The 25,311-nt window shown below is 33.5% G+C and overlaps 1 protein-coding gene across 1 annotated transcript in view; it reads right to left on the minus strand.

Moving 5' to 3' along the window:
• Positions 1 to 25,311, minus strand: part of LOC114336768 (dynein axonemal heavy chain 10) — an 863,661-nt gene that overhangs the window by 390,239 nt on the left and 448,111 nt on the right. Inside the window, exons 35-36 of the mRNA XM_050648469.1 lie at positions 16,598 to 16,914; positions 1,769 to 2,120 (exon numbers count right to left, since the gene is read on the minus strand). Of these exons, the coding sequence (XP_050504426.1) occupies positions 1,769 to 2,120; positions 16,598 to 16,914 (669 nt within the window). The remainder of the gene's footprint in view (positions 1 to 1,768; positions 2,121 to 16,597; positions 16,915 to 25,311) is intronic.

The raw sequence follows: 25,311 nt of genomic DNA on the forward strand, positions 1-25,311 counted from the left end.
ATTGAAATACTATACTGTTAATTATCTTTTAAGGTACATCATAGTATTGTAAAATAATCCATAATATCAGATATTTCATAGAATTTAAAACTTTCTCAAAATCTATAAAAGCCGGGTATGCTTGCTTTAATATATTATTAGGTATACGGACGGTATTAACCACATTTGAATGAATCCGGTCCTGAAAGAGGCAACAGTAGTTCGGTTAATTTTCGCTTTGTAATAACCTTCAAATCTTCCTCCTAAGTGCATTCTCTATTGAGGTTGTCAATCAATATGGCAAATATCTCTCTGTTCTGGGCTTGATAAATTAACTCATTCCCTGTTTTGTGGCTCTGATGTTTCGGAGCCAGGATTTTTTCTTTCTTCCTTTACCCCTTTTTACTGTCGATTTTGCCTTATAATATTACCTGGAGCTGCTCAAATTCCATATGGGGCATTATGTATCCTAGATATGACGTCTTCCTAATTTTGATTGTATTGACCAGATGAGGGCGTGTGTTCATTATTTCCAGTACTTCTTCATTCGTAGTTCTGCTGGTCCAGCTCATTCTTAGCATTCGGCGGTACATCCACATTTCGAATGAATTCAGTTTGTTGATGTCATACTCAGGCACGTAGCCAAGGGAGGGGTCCATGGGGTCCGGACTCCTCCCAAAACTGCCTCGACTTTTGTACTAAGGCAGCAAGTTTATCCCCCAGTTATTATTAATATTTTTCAAAAAGTAAACGTAATTATTATTATTGTTTACTAGGATTATTTCAAATTCTTTTACCTGCCTTTGTCTCTACAGAAAAAGCAAAATTGCTAGAAAATTTGGCTGCCTATTACTCTCACGACACTTCCCTTAGAGCAGTAAAAGCTGGATATGGTGTACATAACTGTAACACAATATCACCTTTGGAACGAAATACCGAAGTTTTTCACGTAATGGAATATTGTAATAAAGAATTTTTCCAAACATTTACAAATTCCTTACAATTTTGGCAACTATAAGGCAATTTGGCAACAAGATACAAAACGAAAGACTCAGTTTATTGGCTCTTTCTTACCTTCATTGGAACGTCAAAAAATATATCTACAGATATCAAATCATCATCACAGATGTCATAGAGCGAATAGCATAGCTGAAGTGGAATTGGGCGGACCATGTAGCCAGAATTAACAACGGCGGTGGACCCAAAAAATTACAATGTGGAGACCACGAACAGACAGAAGAAGTAGAGGTAAACTACCTACACGATGGACAGACAACGTCAAAAGGGTTGTTGGGGATTGGTTGCTGGAAGCCCAAGACCGACAGAACTGGAAGAAATTAGGGGAAGTCTATGTTCAACTTTGGATGCAGAAGGCTGGATGATGATGATACTATCGTGAGATTAGCTATTAAAAATAGCTCATTTTACTAGAGTGAGATTGTCGTCATAGATGTTATATCTTAGTAAAGTAGTAAACACTGGTTATTGCAATTTTTAAAATATTAAAATAGTTTTTTCAAATTTTGCATATGGATTTAAAATTTATTCTGAGTATTTTCTTCAATACCTTACCGTCAATCTAACAAAAAAATTGAGTTGTGTTTGGAACCCCCCTCAAGAACATTTCCTGGCTACGTGCCTGGTCATACCTGATCCATGTCTCACAGCTATATAGTAATAGAGACCACACATAACACTTTAGTGTTCTCAAATAACCTTCAAATAAATGGGAACTACAAGGTAGAAAATTCAACAAAGTTCAAAAAAGGGTTCAACATAAGTATCCTACCTGTCTAGTACCTAAGACACCTTCCAATATGTATGCCAACAACTCCGGTATAAACTTCTCATACAATTCTAGCATAGCCTCCCTTTCCGCCTCCCACGTTCGAGATTTCACCCATTTATCCCAATACGGTTGATATCCCACATTTTTTGGATCCACATAGACCATACCAGCTCTGGATACAGTGGCAGGAGAAGCGTACTGCAAATCTCCCATTTCAAATAAAAGCGCACATATTGGAGTTTGAAGACGAATACGTTCGCCATTCGCTAAAGTTAAAAGTTTATTATCATCCATCACAGAGTTCATGTTTTCAATCCAAAGGGCGTCTACATCTCCATCAAATACAATGTATCTGAAAATTATAATAAGTTAGTGAAATTAAGATTTATTATACATATTTAGAAAGTATGAAGACATTTGCTCAACACACACACACACACACACACACACACACACACACACACACACACACACACACACACACACACACACACACACACACACACACACACACACACACACACACACACTACACATTACACTATAATCTGATTGCGACTGGGTAAACAATAATTAATATCTATGCCATTAACCCGCGAGCAGTCGCGCCGTTAGAAAAAGTCTAACATTTTATCCTTTTTCGCGATAACTTGATGAACAATTTTGCAACATAACTTTCCACTCGTAAGTGCCTCGAGGAAGGATGTAGTAATACGTAGGTTTTTTTTCTTCTTCTTCTTCTTCTTCTTCTTTTTGTGGAATGTATGGCTTTGGGGAGGGCCAATTAGCTTTAATAATTGTTAGAAATAATATTTGTAACATAGCAAGTAAATAAAAATACTATAAAATAAAAATTTGTTGTAAATTCCTATTTAAATTCGTATTGAGAGATAGAATCTAACACGCGACTGTTCACGTTACAGAAGCAAGCGCGACGGCTCCCGGGTTTAAAAAAATTAAAAACAAAAATGAAGTAAAGAAACACAGACTTACTTACAATCATTTAATAATACTTTGACGACCGGTTTCGATCTCTACACTATTCAGATCATCTTCAGGTCTGCGTTACAAGTAGTTAAATGCTACAATTAAAAGAAAGCCAGAGTTAGAGCATTATCTGGTTTTATCAAAATGCAAATAGAAAGCCAAAATTTTGAAAAGTGGTGCAACTGTTGACATTTCAGAACAACAAACTGATATATACATACATATGCACACACATGAGAAACAGATACTCATAAGCATGCATACGCACATAGAAGCATGCGGTTTATGACTATTTGTTGAATAAGTTAAATTTTTAAAAAATTATTAAAACTTATTAAAACTGTTTTCTAAAACTTAAAACTATATAATTTTGATCTACTTACATACCGTTACAAGTGATATATAGTTATATAGTTATATAGTTTTATATAGTTTTAAGTTTTAGAAAACAGTTTTAATAATTTTTAATAATTTTTTAAAAATTTAACTTATTCAACAAATAGTCATAAACCGCATGTGCGTATGCATGCTTATGAGTATCTGTTTCTCATGTGTGTGCATATTATGTATATATCTGTTTGTTGTTCTGAAATGTCAACAGTTGCATCACTTTTCAAAATTTTGGCTTTCTATTTGCATTTTGATAAAACCAGACAATGTTCTAACTCTGGATTTCTTTTAATTGTAGCATTTAACTACTTGTAATGCCGACCTGAAGATGATTTGAATAGTGTAGAGATCGAAACCGGTCGTCAAAGTATTATTAAATGATTGTGAGTAAGTCTGTGTTTCTTTACTTCATTTAATATGGACTCACATATGCAACCCATTCAATATTTAAAAACTAAAAATATTTAAAAGGCATTATAAAAATATTTAGAAATGCAATTGATAGAACAGATATCTAACGACATTTTGTTCTCGTAGACATTCGGAGCACGCTTTCGCGAGGTTTGACGAAGGTTATCAGAATATATCCATTTCCCAAAAATTCTCTAAACGTACATAAATGTATCGAATGTCTTGGTCTCCATTTGGTACGTAAAATATGTCCGCTCTATGAAAAAACACACACTCTAATAATATTATACAATATAATACAATAATCGTTTTCATCAATAGCTATTCCATCCATCGTGGGTGAAAGCCTCTCTTAGGTGTGTGTGTGTCCATTCACTTCTGTTTATTATTCTTTGCATCCAATCGTGACCAGCCAGCCACTTGATGTCATTTGTCCATCTGGTTTGAGATCTGTCTCTACTTATTTATTTTTGGCTTCCATTCAATAATTCGCTTCGTCCAAGGGTTATTTTCCATTCTTCCTACGCCCTGCCCAGTTCCGTTATAATATGGCAATATATTGGATTATATATGCCTGTGTAACTTTTGGTAGTTGTCCTATTTCTTCATTGTTATTCACCGTCCATAGCTCTCTGAGTTACTCTAAGTTTGTGGAATATGTTGTAGTTGAAAGTTCATGTTTCATTTCCATATGTCAGAACCGACAATACGTACTGATCGAAAGTGTTTGTGTTTAAAGTGTTTGGTAAGTTCGATTTGAATACTGTGAGCACAGTGGGGTCAGCGCCGGACTTAAGGGAGGGCAGGCTGGGCAGCTGCCCGGGGCCCCCACATTCTGGGGGCCCCACAAAGCCCCAAACTTAAAAAAAAGATCAGCACATTATTCACATAGAATAATTTTTGTCAATCAATAATCAACTGTGATATTTCATTACATGGAAGGTTTTACTCATGTTGAAAGGTTTCTCATATTTTTGCAAAATCACGGTCATCAAGTAGAAGATATAATATTTAATTCTCTCATGACATTCTTGCAAGAAGATTATAGACTAAGAGCCGCTATAGGTGAAATTTCGTAATCATTTTAGGCACGATGGGACCCTATAACTTAAATAGTAGAACCTAAAAGAAAACGTTAGAACACTGTGCCGTCACTTTTCAGTGGCACATGCGTCGACAGTGGCCCATCAAACTTTCCACTTATGGACGGGAAAAATAAATTAAAAGTTACCGTCCCTTACTAACAGAATTAATTTTTTTTATTTTTTTAAGTTCTATGTGATTAACACATAGGATTCAGCGTAATTTTAACCCACCACCCCCTTCCCCCTGCCCCCACCATCAAAAACTTAATTTTTCGTTTTTAGTTTTTTTTGGTGGGATGCAATCAATTTTAAAATTTCAAAAAATTCACATGCGTAGCTGAGGCTCTTGTAAAACATGCCTATTTTTTTATAGACCCATAGGTAGAGTTTACATAACCTCAACAAATTAAGAGAAATTTTTTTTTTCAAAAAAGCGTATAACGTTTTTTGAGGAAGAGCTGCAGGTCTAATTTCTTCTTAATCTTGTGTGTTTTATCAAACACTATATTTTTAATTTTTTTCAGATTTTTCCATGCGGCTACCCACCTTCAAAAATCCGAAAAACTGTTTTTTGGGGGGTTTTGGGGGATTTTCCCTATTTTATAGACTTCATAATATATCAAATCAATTTTGTTTTTATAGGTTGTACGTAACTTGAAGTAACTGAGTCCTTTAGAATATTTAAAAATCAGAAAAACACGTTCAAACCCCCCAAAATCCCCTTAAAAAACAGTTTTTTGGATTTTTGAAGGTGACCAGCGTTACAGAAAAATCTGAAAAAAATTATAAATCTAGTGTTTCATAAAATACACAAGACTAAGAAAAAATTAGATCTGCAGCTATCCCCAAAAAAAAAATTATATACTTTTTTCCAAAAAAATTTTTTTTTTAATTTTTTGAGGTTATGTACACTCAACCTACAGCTCCATAAAAAATAGACGTGTTTTATAAAAGCCTTAACTATGCGTGTGAATTTTTTGAAATTTTAAAATTGATTGCATCCCACCAAAAAAAATAAAATCGAAAAATAAAGTTTTTGATGGTGGGGGCAGGGAGAAGGGGATGGTGGGTTAAAATTACGATGAATCTTATGTCTTAATCACATAGACCTTAAAAAAATGAAAAAAAAATTAAATTCTGGTAATGAGGGTGGGTATTTTTTAATTTATGTATCCCGTCCATAAGAGGAAAGTTTGATGCGCCACTGTAGACGCATGTGCCACTGAAAAGTGACGGCACAGTGCTCAAACGTTTTCTTTTAGGTTCTACTAGTTAAGTTATAGGGTCCCGTCGTGCCTAAAATCATTAAGAAATTTCACCTATAGCGGCTCTTAGTCTATTATGTTGATATGAGAAACTGCAAGGAACAGTCCTGCGGCAACACGTCAGGTATGAGTGGAAAATACAATGAAAAAAAAACAAAACGAATAAAATCCTTTATAAAAGGTAGATCTATATTTAAAATCCCTAAAAAATATAGGTATCCTAAAGGTAAATATTTAAAATCCCTTTTATAAGGGATTTTATTCTTTTTTTTTGTATTATATGGTATACAGCCAACTACAGGAAAACCTTTTCCTTGTGGATTTTTGAAAATACAATGGTGTTCAGACCAAAATTAGATAAAATAATATCCTGGTGTATTGGAATCCGTGTGCCGCCCACCCTCTCAATTTAATTGCAAAAGCTGCATCTGAGTGCTCAGTGCCGGTTTATCCACTGGGCGCTTGGGGCTGGCGCCCAGGGGCCCGGAGGGGCCCGTTCCTTTTAGTTATAAAAAAATATACTTGCTAAATACTCTACATATTTTCCGAAAATAATCTCATACGCAGACACGCTAATGCCCCCAAAGGGCATGTTTATGGCGCCATGTTTATGGCGGGGCCCTCTTCCAAAAACTACAGAAAGTTGTCAGATTCAGCCATGTCTCGAATATCCAAAATAATCGCATAAACGGAGTTTTTTTTTGTTTCTGAGACAATTGTTTCCCTAACTGCTGTATCTTCCAAGTAAACTAATAATTTCATTTTGAATTGTATAATTAATAATTTATGTCACTTTTTTGCTTTAAAATAAGTTCTTTTAAAATAGGATTATAATTTATTATTTGACGAACGACAAAAATAGACATCTAATTTATAGATAAAGAATAGATTATACTCGAAAATGCCAATACCCAAACAATAGGTATATCTGTTTCGAATATTCAAAAGTAAAGCGATTACAAAAATTGCAATTTCGCATTATACAGTGGCCACACACAGCTAACGATAAATGGACAATGAAAATTAACTTAACAAAGAAACTCTTATAACAAGCAGATAGATATTATACCTAGATAATATAAATATCATTTATAATATAGGTTTAGATAAAGAATACATTACACGAAAATGCCAACACCGTAACAATACATACTACTGTTTCAAAACGACATAATAGTGAAATTGTAGAATAAGTATTTTGTTCAATTTTTTTAAATGGATTTTTGTCAGACACGGAAGAACACACACTAATACACAAATATTCGTACAGATAGGACGAGTCAGGTGATTTTCTCGGTCAATATTTTATAAGTTATTGTATATGTATATTGTGTGTTATAGTTTACAAGAATAATTATTATTAGGATCGATATAATAGGGCGTTAAGTCTTAATGCGAAAGTACCTATATTAATTGATGAACAAATTGAGAGGTAAGAAATAATATTTTATTTTATTTTATTTTATTTTATTTTATTTTATTTTATTTTATTTTATTTTATTTTATTTTATTTTATTTTATTTTATTTTTTGCAAGTTGATACCCTTACCGATTTCTTTCTTTCTACCCATTCTTTTCTTTCTTTCTTCATTTATTACATTGTCTTCCTTTACTACTTCGGTACCAGGTTTTTCCTCATAATTTGTTGTATAAATATATTTGAATTTGCATTGATGTATCTCTTACTGCATTTATTTTCTATCGCTCTTCCCCCTTCATTTGTCGTATTGTCGTCCAAGAATTTCTGTTACTTGTTACATATTCTTCTTGTAGTTCTTCTCCAAATTCTTTCCATGATTTTGCTGTTGCTTGTGTGAATGTCTTTTTTACCAATCGTCTCTGCTTGTAATATTCATCTTTATCTTCTTTTAATCCCGTTTCGATGTATTTTTTCCATACCATTTTCTTCTTTTTTATTTCCGTTTTCACTTCTTTTTTCCACATTATCCTTTTCAATTATTGATTATTACATTTTTTAATTGAACATACTTCAGCAGCTGCTTTCTTTCTTACTTCCCTGTGATGTATCTTTTTTCCATAGTTCATGTTTTTTTGGCACTCTATCTGTCTGAATATTTTATTAGTTTTCTTCTTGTAAAGTTCTCGCACACGTTCTAGCTTGAGTTTGTATACCTTTACTTTCTTGTACTCTTTTCGTTCCACCTCCTCTATTTTTTCTTCCTTCAGTTTTGCAGTGACAAGCCTGTGTTGTGTGGACTGCTCCGGTTCCTTTTCCGTTAAGATATTTTGTATGTTTTGTTCTAAATTTCTCGTAGACACTATATAGTCGATTAAGCTCTTTGCATTTCTGTCTTTAGCCACACATGTTATATTTGTCTTCAATGGTTTGTTCACTGAATGTGTTTCCTATTATGAGGTATCCTATTTTGATCAATTTTCCATTTTTCCTTATCTCTCTTACTTTAGTTCTTAAAGTTTTCATTTTCATTTGTGAGATCCTATGTGATCCCTATTTTATTCTTAAGTTTGCATATAAATAAAAACAATAATTTTAAAAGAAAAGTGTCTTTTAAAAATAAGATTTTTTTTCTGTTGCAGGTGCAAAAATGAGTTACCGACATCAATCAGGCGCGGAAAAAAGAAAAAGGAAGAAGGTGCAGGAACAATCCAAGGAAAAATTAATAAAAATAACAACTTTTTTGCTACAAATACCGAAAATGAAGCCCAAGAAGCAGAAGCTGGTTGTTCTTTTCTGATGGAAGTCAGCGGGAACACTGTCACTGGATCTCAAACAAATGAACATAAAAATATAGACAGACAAGATGATCTTATCTCATTAGAAAATTCTAGCAGATCTGATGTAGTACCGGTGGACACAGTTATTCAAAAATACGATGAAATACCTGCGATATCTATATGGCCTGATTTTAAGACTGATGATTTTATAAGAACTGTGATAACTTCTAAACCAAAGAGCGATCCCTTAGAAAATTGTAAAAAAATGTATCAAGATGGAGACAAAATTTATTATAGACGATTAAATGAAAGCAACTTTTATAGAGTTAAACCCAATGGAGGCAAAGAAAAGAGAGATTGGCTAATATACGACACAAGTGTTAAAGCTGTTTATTTTACCCATGCAAATTATTTTCAATTGAAAAAAATAGTTTAAGTGATTTTGGATGTACCGACTGGAAACATTTGAATAGTGTGCTCAAATCCCACGAAGAGAGTAAATTTCATCTGAACTCTCTGGTCACGTTAATAACAAGATCATCATTAATTGAAGTTATAGACGCTGGCTTGAAAGAGCAAGTGGAACGCGAAGCTGACTATTGCGTAAAAGTCCTAAGAAGAGTTGTTGCTACCAGTAAATTTCTTGCTTCTCAAGGACTTGCTTTCCGTGGATCCAATGAGGATTTAACAAGTCGTCATAGAGGCAATTACTTAAGTTGTCTTGTATACTTGGCTAAATTTGACAACTTCTTAGCTGAACATTTACAGCGGAATGCGAATACAGGAAAAGGTTCAATTAGCTATCTGTCTCACCAAATTTGCAATGAATTCCTGGAAGTGATGAAAGCAAAACTTGTAGAAACTTTTATACAGGAAATTAAAGAAGCCAAATACTTCTCTATAATTGTAGACTCTACTCCAGACATCAGCCATCAAGACCAGCTTACTTTTATCCTCAGGTATGTAAAGGACAATACGGTAGTTGAGAGATTCTTTGGTTTTATTCAGTTGGAAAGACACACCGCACAGTATTTAACAGATGTGGTTATAAACAAATTAGAAAAGTTAGGCTTAGATATTGAAAATTGTCGAGGACAGACCTATGATAATGGCGCAAATATGTCGGGTCGTTACACAGGGCTTCAAGCAAGAATACGAGCGTTATCATCAACTGCTATTTATGTCCCATGTGCGAATCATTCTCTAAATCTAGCAGTGAATTTTGCATGTGAATCCAGCTTGGAAGCAAGTGGTTATTTCAGCACTGTTCAAAGTATCTACACGTTTTTTTCGGCTTCTCCTCAAAGGTGGAATTTGCTGAAAGAAAGCGGTAAATGTTGTGTAAAAAGATTAATTGAACCCAGATGGTCCGCCCGATTTGACGCTGTAAATGAATTACTTAAAAACTACGTAGCCATCAAACATATTTTTTTTCAGTTAAGCAATAATAGAGATGAAAAATCAGCAGTTAGAAATGAAGCCAAGGTACTGCACAATAAAATGGATACCTTTGAGACAGCTCTATTGACACTGATTTGGGCAAGAATTTTGGAACGAGTGAATGCAACAAGCAAAACCTTAGAAACTGTGGACTTAAACGTGTCAATTGGAGTAGAATTAATGACATCTCTTTTGAGCTTTGTTGGAGACGTAAGAAAGAAGTTTAGCGAAATTGAACAAGAAGCTAAAATTTTCTTTTGCGAAGGCGAGGATATTTCAAACATCTACTATACAGCTGACCTTCAAAGAACAAAGAAAAGAAAAACATTTTTCGATGAAGCAGGTGAAAGTGAAACGATTTTAAATGGGCAAGAGAGATTCAGAATTAATGTATTTAATGTTATATGCGACAATATTACTCAAGATCTTTTAAAGAGAATTGAATGCTACAAGGGTGTTACATCAGCTTTTAGATGTTTTTTTACGCTAGATAAAGAAGAAATCAAGACGTCAATTATTACTTTATGTGAGAAATATAAAAAAGATGTTGATGAAACCGAAGAGAACTTGCATAATGAAATTACCCATTTTGTAACGTTATGCCAAAATTTGAATAAACATACAATTTATGAAAAATTTGATGTCATCCAGGGTGTAAAGGCAACTTTTCCCAATATTTTAACTTTACTGCAAATTTATTTAACCATACCAATTTCTAATGCGTCAGGCGAGCGGTCTTTTTCGGCTTTAAAAAGAATAAAAACATATTTAAGGTCAAATTTGGGTCAAGAAAACCTAGACGCATTATCACTAATGTATATAGAGAATGAAGAACTGGAGAAACTGAATTGTGATAATATTATATTCAAGTTTGCGAACGCCAAGTCAAGAAAAAAAGTGATCTAAATTTTGTCTTTATGTATTTTTTAGAATATGTTTTTTTGTTTGTCATATTTGTTTTGGGGAACTTTGTGTGTTTTATTTATGTTTTTAAATGTATTTTTTGGATTATTTTTTACGTTTGTTATTCTCCTTGCTTGTTAAAAAAAATATTTTATAAAATAAACCTTAATAGTTCGTGCATGTGTTTTCTTGTTAAAAAACTGACAACGAATAGCAATGAAGGGGGCCCCTAAACCTCCAGCGCCCAGGGCCCGAAGTTAGGTTAAACCGGCACTGTGAGTGCTGTCCTGCTGCCATAGCATTCTTTAATTTCTTGGAAAGACTATTTTACTTCCTCTACATATAGATACAACTTGTTAATCGAGTGTTTAAAAGCTGCATCTTTAAGTGAGAGCAACGCTAAAAAAATAAATACTACTAGATGGTCTTCAAGAAGTGATGCCGCAAAAGCACTGGTTAAAGGTTATAATCAGATTAAAGGAGATTTATCCAAAATGTCAGAAGACGGTGAGAAACAATTTGAAACTCGTAGCGATGCAAATGGTTTGTATAATCGAATGTGTTTACTGGAAACAGGAATATTTTGGAATGAAATGTTATGTAGGACAAACAGCACAAATACTATTTTCCAAGATCCAAATATTGACCTTAATTCAGTAGTGGCGACACTTAGATCACTTAAAGGGTCTATATTCTTTTAAGAAATATTTCAAAAACTGAAATGACAACATCAGAGAAACTTAGGAATTAAAATTTTTATTATAGATCACTTCATTTCCCCTTTAAGTCAGAGGCTTTCTGCGTATGAATACATTCATTCCAATTTTGGATTTTTACATTATTTGGAAACTTGAACTCCCAATGAACTTGAAGCTCACTCACTGAAGCTTACCGACATTTATATCAATGATTTAGATGAAAACCTAGGTGTCAAACTGGTACAATTTATAGAGTTTTTGAATTCATTTAAAGAGAAAATCGGCTCATTAAATATAAGTAAAAAACTTCAAATGTACCGACTGCTAAAGAATTATGCGTTTCCAAACGTTGTGGTGACACTTAGTTTATATCTAGTTCTGATGCTAACTAACTGCAGTGGAGACGGATCATTCTCAAAATGTGTGTTAATTAAAAATCGACTTCGCTCTATGATGGGCCAAGAGAGTTTAAATCATCTCTCTATAATGAGCATTGAACACGATGAAAGCAACTAGACATGTCCGACATAATTAAAGTATTTTCAATTAAAAAATCTCGAAAGGTATCCGGACTTTAACTATATATTTTACCATGTTTATTTTTAATATTTTACTGTAACAAGATACAGCTCTTGTATTTTTATTGTTTAAAAATATATTTATAAAAGTAGATCAACATTTTTTTTTAATTTTTAAAAGGAAAAATCCTGTATTTGGCTGTATACCAGAGTTATAACAACAATGTTTTTAATGGTAGGAGGTATGGCCCCACACCAATTATTGTGCCCAGGGGCCCCCACTGCCTTAAATCCCGGTCTGAGTGGGGTCCCAGTATAGCATGTAGTTGTCATTCGCAAGCATACTTTCAGGAACGTATTGATAATATGAGAGATGGTCCGTTTGGAGAAGTCCCAGTTTGGTAGCTATCTCTTGATGAAGGATGTTAGCCACGCCGTTCCTTGTACTCAGTTGAAGCAAATAGTACATTCTTTCACGGTTTTTGCTCTAAATTTTAAAGAACCGCTTGGATTGACATGAAATTTGGCATACGCATAGCTTACATGTCAAAGAAAAAAAGTGATATTGTGCCGATGTGTGCTTTTGCCATGGGGTGACTTTCACCCCCTCTTGGGGGTGAAAAAATATAGGTCCAAAATAAGTCTGGAACTGGATAAACTGACTAAGTTTAAGTAACTTTTGTTCTATAGAGCTTTTTCGCCAAGTCAACACTTTTCGAGTTATTTTCAAGTGAATGTGTTCATTTTTCAACAAAATAACCACATTTTTAGACAGTTTTTCGCAAATAACTCAAAAAGTAAGTATTTTGCCGAAAAAACGTTTTTAGCAAAAATATATCCTGTAAAAAAAAGTAAAAAAAAATAATTTACGCGTGAGGTCTCTGGACCTCGCAGAACCAGAATTATAGCCAATGATAAATAGGTTCATATTCGCCAAATTTCAAATAATATTTCGACGTGAAATATTCAAAAAATTAAGCACTTTTTGGGGAAAACCCATTATAACTTTTTTAAATGGTTTAAAAAAATCTTTATTTTTGTTTTTATAAAAAGTTTTTGGCATCAAATTTAAGCAAGTTACGCTCAAAATAAAGCTGATCCCTTTATTTTGGCAAAAAAATCGGGAAGACCACCCCCTAATTAGCAACTTAAATGAAATTAGTCGTTACCGCTCCACAAATTATTTTACTTATGTTGTGTTAATATGATCTGTAAGTTCCATCGATTTAAAGTGCTTATTTTTGAAAAAATTTGGTTTCAAAGTGAAATTTTCAAAAATTTAAATTTTGAAAAATACGCTTTTTTTCAAAATAAATTAAAAATTGTTAGAGATACCAAAAATCTCAAAAAACAAAAAAAGTCAGCATTGCTTTTCTGAATATCCTGTATTCTTTTGTTTTTCTGTAAGATAAAAATTGATTAAAACTTGGTGTTTCTAAATTTGCATACATTCGTGATCAGTGACTCGTTCAACCCCTTTTAACTACAGCCCTTTCAAAAATAAGAACTTTGAACCAATGAAACCTACAGATCATATAAACAATACATACACGAGTCAAGAAACTTGTAAAGTCGTAACGATTAAGTACATTTGAGATACTAATTAGAAGGTGATTTTCCCGATTTTTTTACCAGAAAAAGGGACTAACATTATTTTGAACGTAACTTGTTTACTTTTGATGCTAAAATTTTTTTTTATAAAACAAAAATGAAGCTTTTTTTTAACATTTTAAATAAGTTGTAATGAGTTTTCCCGAAATGTTCTTTATTTTTGGTTATTTCACGTTAAAGTATTCCATTTGGAATTTGACGAATATGAACCTATTTTTCATTAGCTATAACTCTGCTTCTACTAGGTATAGAAACGTGATGCATACACCGTTTTTTTAAATTTTTTACAGGCTATATTTTTGCTAAGAATGTTTTTTTCGACAAAATAATTACGTTTTTAGTTATTTACGAAAAACTGTCTAAAAGCGTGGTTATTTTGTTGAAAAATGAACATATTCACTGGCAAATAACTCGAAAATATTGATTCAATGAAAAAACTCTATAGAACAAAAGTTACTTACAATTAGTCAGTTTATCCATTTCTGAACTTACTTTGGTCGTATATTTTTTGCACCCCCAAAAGGGGGTGAAAACCACCCCCAGGACAAAAGCACACATCGGCACAATATCACTTTTTTTCTTTGACTTATTGGCTATGTGTATGCCAAATTTAATGTCAATCCAAGCGGTTCTTTAAAATTTAGAGGTTTTGCAATATTTTACCGTTAAAGAACGGACTAAAAGGCCTGGCAGCTCCCGGTAAGATGGTGGAGGATTCTTTTGGCTTGACATTCATATCAGCATCTGTCGTTTTGGATTTGAGGGTCTTTGACGATATATTTCAAATAATTTTTGGTTGGTATAACCTGATCCTGAATGGCGTGTAATGAACCTTTTGTTTCTGGGAAACAGAATATTATCATCAGATTTAGCCATACGGCTCACACCCCCTGTTTATCATCCAGATTTAGCCATACGGCTCTCACTCCCTCTAAGGGGAAAATTCACTCATCCCAGATACCTAGGGTATCAAAAGGATTGAGCTCTGGTGGGACTCTTTCCGTGCTATCGAGCCCTAGGTGTCTTGGTACGCCGGAGTATCTCCCAAAAATTTTCGCACACATCTGGAGGTTGAGAGTAGCACAGCTTTCTGCATAGTCTTGTAAAGATGTTCATTTAGACCCAGCTTTTGGATGTTTTCTATGAGGTTCTTTGGAATGACTCCAGTAGTAGAAAGAATAATAGGTATTGTCTGGGTACTTTCCATTCTCCATTGTCTCCTTATTTGTATTTCGAGATCTCTATACTTGGCGATCTTTTCGTTGTGCTTAAGACGCAGATTATTGTTGTTAGGTATCCCCACCTCTATTAATGTTGTTTGCCTAGTAAGTTTATTAGCTAGTATGAGATCCGGTCTATTGTGTGCCACTGTTTGGTCTGTGAGCACAGTGCGATCCCAGTATAGCTTGTAGTTGTCGTTCTCAAGCATTCTATCAGGGACGTATTGATAATAAGGAAGATGGTGGGTTTGGAGAAGTCCAAGTTTGTTAGCTAGTTCTTGGTGGAGAATATTTCCTACTGAGTCGTGGCGTTCTTTATAATCAGTTCCGACAAACGCCTGGCAGCCCCCGGTAAGATGTTGGATGGATTCTTGGGCTTGACATCCATATCTTGACATCTTTATCATTATCATAATTATTATCAATATGTCTCATTGTTTATTAACTGCATTTTATAAATTCACGTAAACAAAAATGGAGAGAATTATATGTTAAAAAATTTTGATTTTTGTGATATACCTATTCTAAATTTAAGGTAGGTACTATGCTTATGATTCTGATTGAAAATTTTGAAAAAAAAAGGAATTGTAGGAAATCGTATTCGCAACAATTTTTTACCATTTTTGTCGAAAAGTTGAAAATGGAGGAGAAATTGAGCAAAAACTTTTCTCCTTTAATTTCAAAATAGCGGCTAACGGCGGTAAAATTCAGTCGCGATTTAGAATAACAAAATTTTGATTAGATTAGTCTATCCAGGGAAATTTGAATAATGGAACACGACTGACGCGTTTGAGGTTTCTTTAATAATTATACTATAGAGAAAGAAGAAAATATAATAATAGATATCAGGTATTTTTTATTAACGCATTTTTCAAATTGTATGCGATTGAAAATAAAATAGTATGTATGTATATCCCATAGTAAAAACATTTCCAAATTTTGATGCTTGACCTCGGTTGGTGCTTCGTCCAATAATCTGCATCGTTCTTCGGAAATGTATTGTTTTTATTACTAGACACATAATGTACTATTATTACCTTTAAATGTTCCACATTCACTAAACTTTAATGGAATTACTAATAACATCATGTACATTTATACTGAGCTGAATACACAAATACACATAGATATAGTCCTTTTCATGACCATTTTTCAGTGCGTAACAGTTTTTCGATTTCTCTCTAACGCATTAAATTGTATGTGACAGAAAAAAAGGCACGTCGGTGATTACTTTGGTAATTATTCTAGTTCGGTGATTACTCTAGTTGTCAATAGATGGCGCCATAATTAAAAAAGAATTATTTATTAAATAAAATAATAATATTATCAATATAATCTGTACAATTTATAAAACTATACAAATCAAAGAAAATACCATTTTATAAATGCAATAGACACAATTGATTTGTTTTTATTCGAAATTGAAAATAAAATTTGACAACTCTCAGATTTAACTAAAATGTCATGTTAGAATAAATGTCATAAATGTGTATTATCACGGAATTGCCTTTTTTTCTATAATTTATGACGCACTGAAAAATGGTCATGAAAAGGAAAATAATGTTCTAACAGCTACACTGATACGAATTGAAATGCATATTTACCGTCGTTCCTCTTTGTCAGTTGGCTTATTTATTTCTCTAAAAATATTAGATAATAACCCATCTGTCCAATCTCGTGTGGTTGGATCTAAAATTCCGTAAAGTTCTATCACAGAACAAGCTTTTGGATTTAAAACACGTAGCTTAGTAATCAAACCTAAATGTGTCTGAGCTTTTGCGAGAGCTTGAATTACAACTGTTTTGCCTCCTCCTGTAGGTCCTATTACCATGGTCGAGTGTCTGGTCATCATAGTTTCATACAACTGCACTACTTTATCTATTTGATAAGGCAGTATAATATATCCATCATGTTCCAATACCTAAATTAGCAATAAATAAATATAGAATTTTGACTCACTCTGTATTCGACATAAATTAGTAATATCAAACAATTTTGACAATCAATAAAAAATATTGCACTAATAGACCGTTGCTGTTGTACGTTATACATACTGTTATATTTCTATTTGATATGAAAATTAAATTTTGATAATTATAAACAGTATTCAATTTAATATAAAATATTTTCAATTTTCTCAACCACGGGCATATAAATTTAGAACAACCTGTATACAACAAATTGTTATGTTTAATTTTAAGAAGTGATTAGACGAAGCTTACGAAACTCGGGACAATGCGCTTAGAATAAACAAAGTGAATGGCGCGTACCATTATCGTTGTTCGCGGAAGGTTCGATCATTAGCCTATGCTAAATAAGACTCGTTTGAAATAGAGAATAGGTCATTAAAATTTGTAAATAGTAGAAAAAGTAATTTTAGAATGGGAATTAACTATTTTTTTTTTTTTGAAATCCATTAAGCATATTTAGAAAGATTAAAAATTGGTTTTGAGGAATACTGCGAATGAGAGTTGATGGTGGAAGGTTGATTTGTGTATCTGGAAGGGATATTTAGAAAGTAGGTGAATGACTGAAAAGAGAGATCAGAATGTTTTGAGCGGTCGAGAAGTGAAGTCCGAGTAGTAGACGGTAGTGTACGGAGAGTGAGAAAGCCGGTGTAGTTCCGTGAGTGTGGAGATCTATCGTGGAACGAGAGGTAGGCCAGATTGAGAGTAAAGAACCTCCTTGAGCCAAGAGTGTCCCGGTAGCTGATTGCAGTTTCGAAAAAGGTAGAACACAGCATCACGACAGAAGCAGGAACGAGAGCTATACGAGCTAATCTTCAAAGGAGAACATTACTGAAAGCCAGGACGAGGTTTTGATCGCAGCCAAGGATAGCAGGAAACGGGTCTTGTGTGAAGACATTCTCAGTTCACCAGAAAAAGGTCAGTCTCATTTGTTTGGACATGAATGTATGGGTTTTTCGTATTAAATACCACATTATAAATTGAAGAACATAATCAATAATATCAGAAAAGCTTCATCAAACTTAAATAGAATTGTTGCTAATAAATCCTAATAGTTAAATGTTAATAAAAACTTTCAATTGGAAACCAAAAGGAAATAAGATTCCCATTTGTAAATGTTAGGTTTAAGAATAATAAGATCTAGCACATATTAAGCAGTGATTGCCATTTAAATAAAATAAACAATATTTTGATTATAATTGTAACCCATATGTGTGTATTATTTTACTCTTTTCTTTCCTATCCCGATTAGGAACCATTGAGAAATACTGAGAAGCCACGTAAGTAAGTAATTAATTTTATAATTCGCCCTGAGATTGAAAATATATTGATATGTGATCTGGTTAATTAATTAAATTATTATTAATGCATTGATTAAATTAAATGACAAATAAGAATATTATCTCATATCAATAATCAAGATCACATCAACTGTCGTCCAACGTGGAAAGCATTGAAAAGTATTTCTAGTGGCAAATTTGAAGGATAGAAAGAGTAAAGCCGGTATTTGAAAATTTATATGCCTGTGGTAAAAAGTGAGATACTTACATTTGATAACATAAAATTTTAGATCTCTTTAGGTACAAATTTTACATAACTGATTTAATATTTTATTTTTACGATATTTACATTTCATATATTTATTGACAATTTATAATATTTGGGTGAGAAAAAGTCGTCTTGGTAACATACTAGTAAAATTTCATATTTGGCGGGGACAGTACTTCTTGAAAACAAATGTCTGTGACAAGAAGCCAAAGCAAAGACAACAAAAAACAAAAAGAACATTCAAATCAAGAGAATAATTCAGTCCAAGAAGATATTTTAAACACAACAATCATGGAAACAAGAAAAAAGAATTGTCAGAATTAGAAAAGATATTACAACTTATGCAACTCCAGTCAAAAAAAATGGATGAAGCAAAACGAACAATGGATGACAATCAAAGAGAAACAAAACAAGCAATGGATGAAGCAAAAAGGACAATGGATAAAAATCAGGAGGAAACAAAACTAGCAATGGATGAAGCATCAAAGAAAATGGATAAAGTGGATCAAAAAATGGATGAAACACAACAAAAATTGGATCAAAAAATGGATGAAACACAACAAAAAATGAAACAAGCAATAGAAGAGAACAACAAGAAAATGGAGGAACGCATAGGAAAGTATGAAATGAAAATTAAAGATCACAAGCAAGAACAAGAAATGAGAATGAAGGACCACATGAAAGAACAAGAAATGAAAATTCAAAATAAAATGAAGGAGTTAACGAATTGCCAGAATAAAGAAATGGAAAGTTTGGAAAACAAGTTGGAAAATGCTATTCAAGTAGACAGAGAAGAAATAGAAAGAAAGATTGCGGAAATCAATATTCAACAAAATGTAGGAGAAAGAAGAGAAATGGTTATACATAGCACAGATGACGTGAAGATAAGGTTTGGCGGGGATGTAAGAAGATTACACCCAGTGCCGTTCATAAATAGCCTGAAAAAGAAAATACAGCACATCGGAAATTTCGAAACAGCAAAAGAAACTATCAGAAACCATCTCAAATATGAAGCAAGCCTATGGTTCGATAGTAAAGAAGAAGAATTCGGCAATTGGCAACAATTTGAACAAAAATTTTTGAATTATTTCTGGGGAAAAGTCCAACAATTGGAAATTAACAAGGAATTGCAAAATGGGAAATACAATGATAGGATGGGGGTATCAGAAAGGACATATGCTTTGCAAATTTACAATAATGCAAAACATTTACAATATAATTACTCATCGGAACAATTAGTCGAACTGATTGCAAGACATTTCGAGGAAACGCTGGAAGACCATATCACATTGCAAAATTACAAAGACATAGATAGTTTATGCCAATTCCTACAAATAAGAGAATCACGTCTAAGAGAAAGAAAATCAAGAAGGTCGCGAGAAGATTACAGGCCCCGAGAAACACAAGATTACAGAGATAGAAATCAAAATAGGAGGGACTATACAAGACGAGATTTTAATCCCAGAAGGGAAAACGAAAAAAGAGACAACGGAAGAGGAAATTATGAACAAAGAAATAGGCAATGGAATGAGGACAGAAATCGAGAATACCAGAATAGAAACACCTCACGCTCAAATCAAGAAAACAGAAATAATGGTAGACAAAATGAACAGGGATATCGCGAAAACCGAAACAGATCCGACAGACCAAGAGAAAATAGAAGAGAAGTAAATAATACCCAGACAGATGAATATGACGGAGAGAGACATTATGACGAAAATATAAACAACGATGAGCAACCGGCGTCTTTTCACGACGGCGCTCACTAAAAACCAAAAATCTAACAGGAATCTTTTGTCACCCCAAGGAGTTTATTAAATTGGCAGGAAACAACGAAAAGAAAAATGGAGTTAATTTAAAATTTGTGGATGGATTTATCAACGAGAAACCAATTAAAATTATGATAGACACTGGATCTGAAATAACATTGGTCAACAGAAAACTAATAGAAGAAGTTAACTTAACAAATTTAATTTACAAAATACCTAGGGTAAATTTAGTGGGCGCAAACAAACGGACATTGGCAACTATAAATGAAGGCATACGAGTAATGGTACGACTGGGTAAGAATATGTATGCACTACGATGTGTAATAATGCCAAACATGTCACATGACATGATAGTAGGAGTTGACGAATTGGCAGAAAAACATGTAGTGATAGATTTTAAAAATAATACGATGAAACTAACAGAAGAAAAAGAAAAAGAACAGGACAAGGAACATGAGAAACAAAATACGGACGAATCAGGTAAAGAACAAACAGTGGAAATGAATTTGGCAGCGAAGCAAGGACAAAGAAAAAAAAGGAGAAAAGGTCAGAAAAAGATAAAAGAAAATGAAACCTGCGGCTCCTCAAAAGAAGAGTTGAGCCCAGAAGAAGAAAATTTGAGAGTATCAGAAACAAAGGAAACCTGGGATTCCTCAAAAGAAGAGATGAGCTCAGGAGAAGAAGAAATAAAGCTAAAAAATGAAAGTGAAAAGAATATGATTGAAACAGTGGTATTTGAAGAGGAGGTATATGCAAACGAGGATGCAGAATGCACGTTAAACATGTGTGAAGAATCTGAGAAAAAAGACAGAAAATTGATATGTGGAGAAGGGAAAGAAAAAGAATTGCGGTTGATGTTAAGAAACTACGAAAATTTGATCAATGAGGAAAACAGAGTGGCTAAAAAGTACGAACATTCATTTGAGGTGAAAAACTTGGGAAATTTTCGATCAAAGACTTACCCAATTCCATACAAGTATCGACAAGAGGTGAAAGAAGAAATAAATAAAATGTTGGAAGATCAAATCATCGAAAGATGTGATTCACCGTATGTTAACCCGATTGTGATAGTAAAGAAAAGCAATGGAGAATTGAGATTATGTTTAGATGCCAGGAATATCAACCAGCACACTGTATCACAATATGAATCACCTCTAAACATCGAGGCCATTTTTGGAAGAATCACCGGGTCACACATATTTTCGAAAATTGACTTAAAACACAGTTTTTGGTTGATACCGTTAGCTGAAAAGTGTAGAAACTACACCGCTTTTTCTATTGATGGTATTGTCTACCGGTTTAAGGTAGTGCCATTTGGATTGCAGAGTGCTTGTGCTGCACTCGTCCGAGCTCTACATACCATTTTGAATCGCCATGAAGATTTCATAGTTCATTATATCGATGATTTATTAATTTTTTCACAAGATACTCAGAGTCATCTGGAACACATAGAAATAATTCTGGAAGAATTGGACACAGCGGGATTGAAATTAAACATTGAAAAATGTCAATTTTTTCAAAAAGAAGTCATTTATTTGGGTTTTCAATTGGACACCAAAACAGTAAGATTGGCCGAAGACAGAGTCAAGCTCATAGATGAATACCCAAGACCAACGAATTTGAAAACATTGAGAGGTTTTCTTGGCACGATTAATTATTTTAAAAAGCTGATTCCCGATTTGAGCCAAAAGGAAATCCCTCTGATAAAATTGCTTAAAAAAGGAATAAAATGGAATTGAAAAGAAGAACAGGAGGAAGCTTTCGAAACATTAAAACGAGAATTTGCAAAAGGAACGAAAATATACCACCCCATTTACAATTTACCTTTTATACTCCGAACTGATGCGTCCATACAAAAATTTGCAGGAGTTCTGTCTCAAATACAAAACGACCAAGAAGTGCCGATATGTTTTATATCTCGAGTGACTAAAACACATGAGAGAAAATATAGTGTTACAGAATTGGAGTTTGCCAGTGTACTATATTGCGTAAACAAATTGAGGTTTTACTTATTGGGAGCAAAATTCACAATCGAAACAGACCATGCAGCTTTAGTACATATCATGAAGAATAGATTAGTAAATAATAGAATACATAGAGGCATTCTATTATTACAGGAGTATGATTTTGAGTTCCGATATATAAAAGGAAAAGACAACATAATAGCCGACGCTCTAACACGGGATGAGGACACCGGAAAAAAGGAAACAATTACTCTACAGGTGGGACTAAATAGATTAATACAAGAAGAATGGATATATTCGTTAAATGAGATAAGGACAAACCAGGTAGACCTAGAGGAAAGAGAGAAAAGAAGAGCGGAAGTAGAAAATAACATATATTTTAAGAGAATAGACGGAAAGGAACTATATTTAGTGACACAGACATTGGCCGAAAAGATAATAAAGAAATTACATGAGGACAATGGGCATATCGGTAGCAGAAAAGTTTGGCTCGTTTTTAGGGAAAATTACATCAGCCGACAGGATTACCGCATTGCAAAGGAAATTACCCAGAAGTGCGATATATGTCAAAAATATAAGAGTCGGAATTTCAAAAACGAAAATGTTGCCAAAAATATTGAAGCCCGAAACAAACTAGACATTGTAGCAATAGATATGTTAAGCGATCTAATTATGACCACTAAAAGGAACAAACATATTCTGGTAATGGTGGATGTGTTTTCAAAATACGTAAAATTATATAGTTGCCGCACCACAAAGGGGGAAGAAATATTAAGAAAAATCGACAATTTTATAGCCATAGTAGGAACACCAAAAAAGATTCTACTGGACAATGCAACGTATTTCCGAAATGATCGTTTCAAGGGACAACTTCGAGAACGAGGAATAGAGACAAATTTTGTCAGCATCAGGCATCCACAGAGTAATCCTTCGGAACGATTCATACAGGAAGTGACGAAATTTCTTCGCATTGCAACAGATGGTCAACATCGCCACTGGGACAGGAAAATGGCGGAAATAGAAAGGTATCTAAATACAATTCCGAACACAGTAACAAAAGAGACCCCAGAATACATCATGAAGGGTGTACTGCCGATAAGGCCATGGGAAGACCAAGAGCCAAAAGAATATCAACAGGTGATTGAAACCGTACAGAGAAGATTACGGCGAAGCAACGAAAAATATATCCAAAGACAGGAACACAATAGAAAAAGAAGACCAGTGACTTTCCAAAAGGGTGAAAAAGTACTCGTGAGGGCATTACGAGTATCAAATCTTCCTGGGGGCATTTGCGCAAAGTTGATGCCTGTTTTCGAAGGCCCGTACATCGTGAATAATGAAAATGGGATAAATAGTTATGAGTTGAGGCACAGGAACTCGGAAAAGATCCGAGGAATTTATAATATTCACGATGTATACAAATATCACGAATAAAAGACAGAATTACATGAAGTAGATAGTAAGTTAGGATATAAGACGTAGATTAAAAAGGAAATATACAGGGAGTTGGTTTGCCTCGAGAAAATTTATTTAAAAATGCAGATAAATTTTATCGAATACAAGGCGGGGATTTGTTATATTTCTATTTGATATGAAAATTAAATTTTGATAATTATAAACAGAATTCAATTTAATATAAAATATTTTCAATTTTCTCAACCACGGGCATATAAATTTAGAACAACCTGTATACAACAAATTGTTATGTTTAATTTTAAGAAGTGATTAGACGAAGCTTACGAAACTCGGGACAATGCGCTTAGAATAAACAAAGTGAATGGCGCGTACCATTATCGTTGTTCGCGGAAGGTTCGATCATTAGCCTATGCTAAATAAGACTCAGTTGAAAAAGATAATAGGTCATTATCGTTGTTCGCGGAAGGTTCGATCATTAGCCTATGCTAAATAAGACTCGTTTGAAATAGAGAATAGGTCATTAAAATTTGTAAATAGTAGAAAGAAATTTTAGAATGGGAATTAACTATTTTTTTTTTAAATCCATTAAGCATATTTAGAAAGATTAAAAATTGGTTTTGAGGAATACTGCGAATGAGAGTTGGTGGTGGAAGGTTGATTTGTGAATCTGGAAGGGATATTTAGAAAGTAGGTGAATGACTGAAAAGAGAGATCAGAATGTTTTGAGCGGTCGAGAAGTGAAGTCCGAGTAGTAGACGGTAGTGTACGGAGAGTGAGAAAGCCGGTGTAGTTCCGTGAGTGTGGAGATCTATCGTGGAACGAGAGGTAGGCCAGGTTGAGAGTAAAGAACCTCCTTGAGCCAAGAGTGTCCCGGTAGCTGATTGCAGTTTCGAAAAAGGTAGAACACAGCATCACGACAGAAGCAGGAACGAGAGCTATACGAGCTAATCTTCAAAGGAGAACATTACTGAAAGCCAGGACGAGGTTTTGATCGCAGCCAAGGATAGCAGGAAACGGGTCTTGTGTGAAGACATTCTCAGTTCACCAGAAAAAGGTCAGTCTCATTTGTTTGGACATGAATGTATGGGTTTTTCGTATTAAATACCACATTATAAATTGAAGAACATAATCAATAATATCAGAAAAGCTTCATCAAACTTAAATAGAATTGTTGCTAATAAATCCTAATAGTTAAATGTTAATAAAAACTTTCAATTGGAAACCAAAAGGAAATAAGATTCCCATTTGTAAATGTTATGTTTAAGAATAATAAGATCTAGCACATATTAAGCAGTGATTGCCATTTAAATAAAATAAACAATATTTTGATTATAATTGTAACCCATATGTGTGTATTATTTTACTCTTTTCTTTCCTATCCCGATTAGGAACCATTGAGAAATACTGAGAAGCCACGTAAGTAAGTAATTAATTTTATAATTCGCCCTGAGATTGAAAACATATTGATATGTGATCTGGTTAATTAATTAAATTATTATTAATGCATTGATTAAATTAAATGACAAATAAGAATATTATCTCATATCAATAATCAAGATCACATCAATACAGAGAGTTGAACTTGTTACGATTTTCATAGAAAATTGGCTATAACTTTGTAAATACCTTGTATAACATAACAAACCTTTATATT

The sequence above is a fragment of the Diabrotica virgifera genome, chromosome 4, assembly GCF_917563875.1.
Source record: "Diabrotica virgifera virgifera chromosome 4, PGI_DIABVI_V3a".
Classification (NCBI taxonomy): Eukaryota; Metazoa; Arthropoda; class Insecta; order Coleoptera; family Chrysomelidae; genus Diabrotica; species Diabrotica virgifera.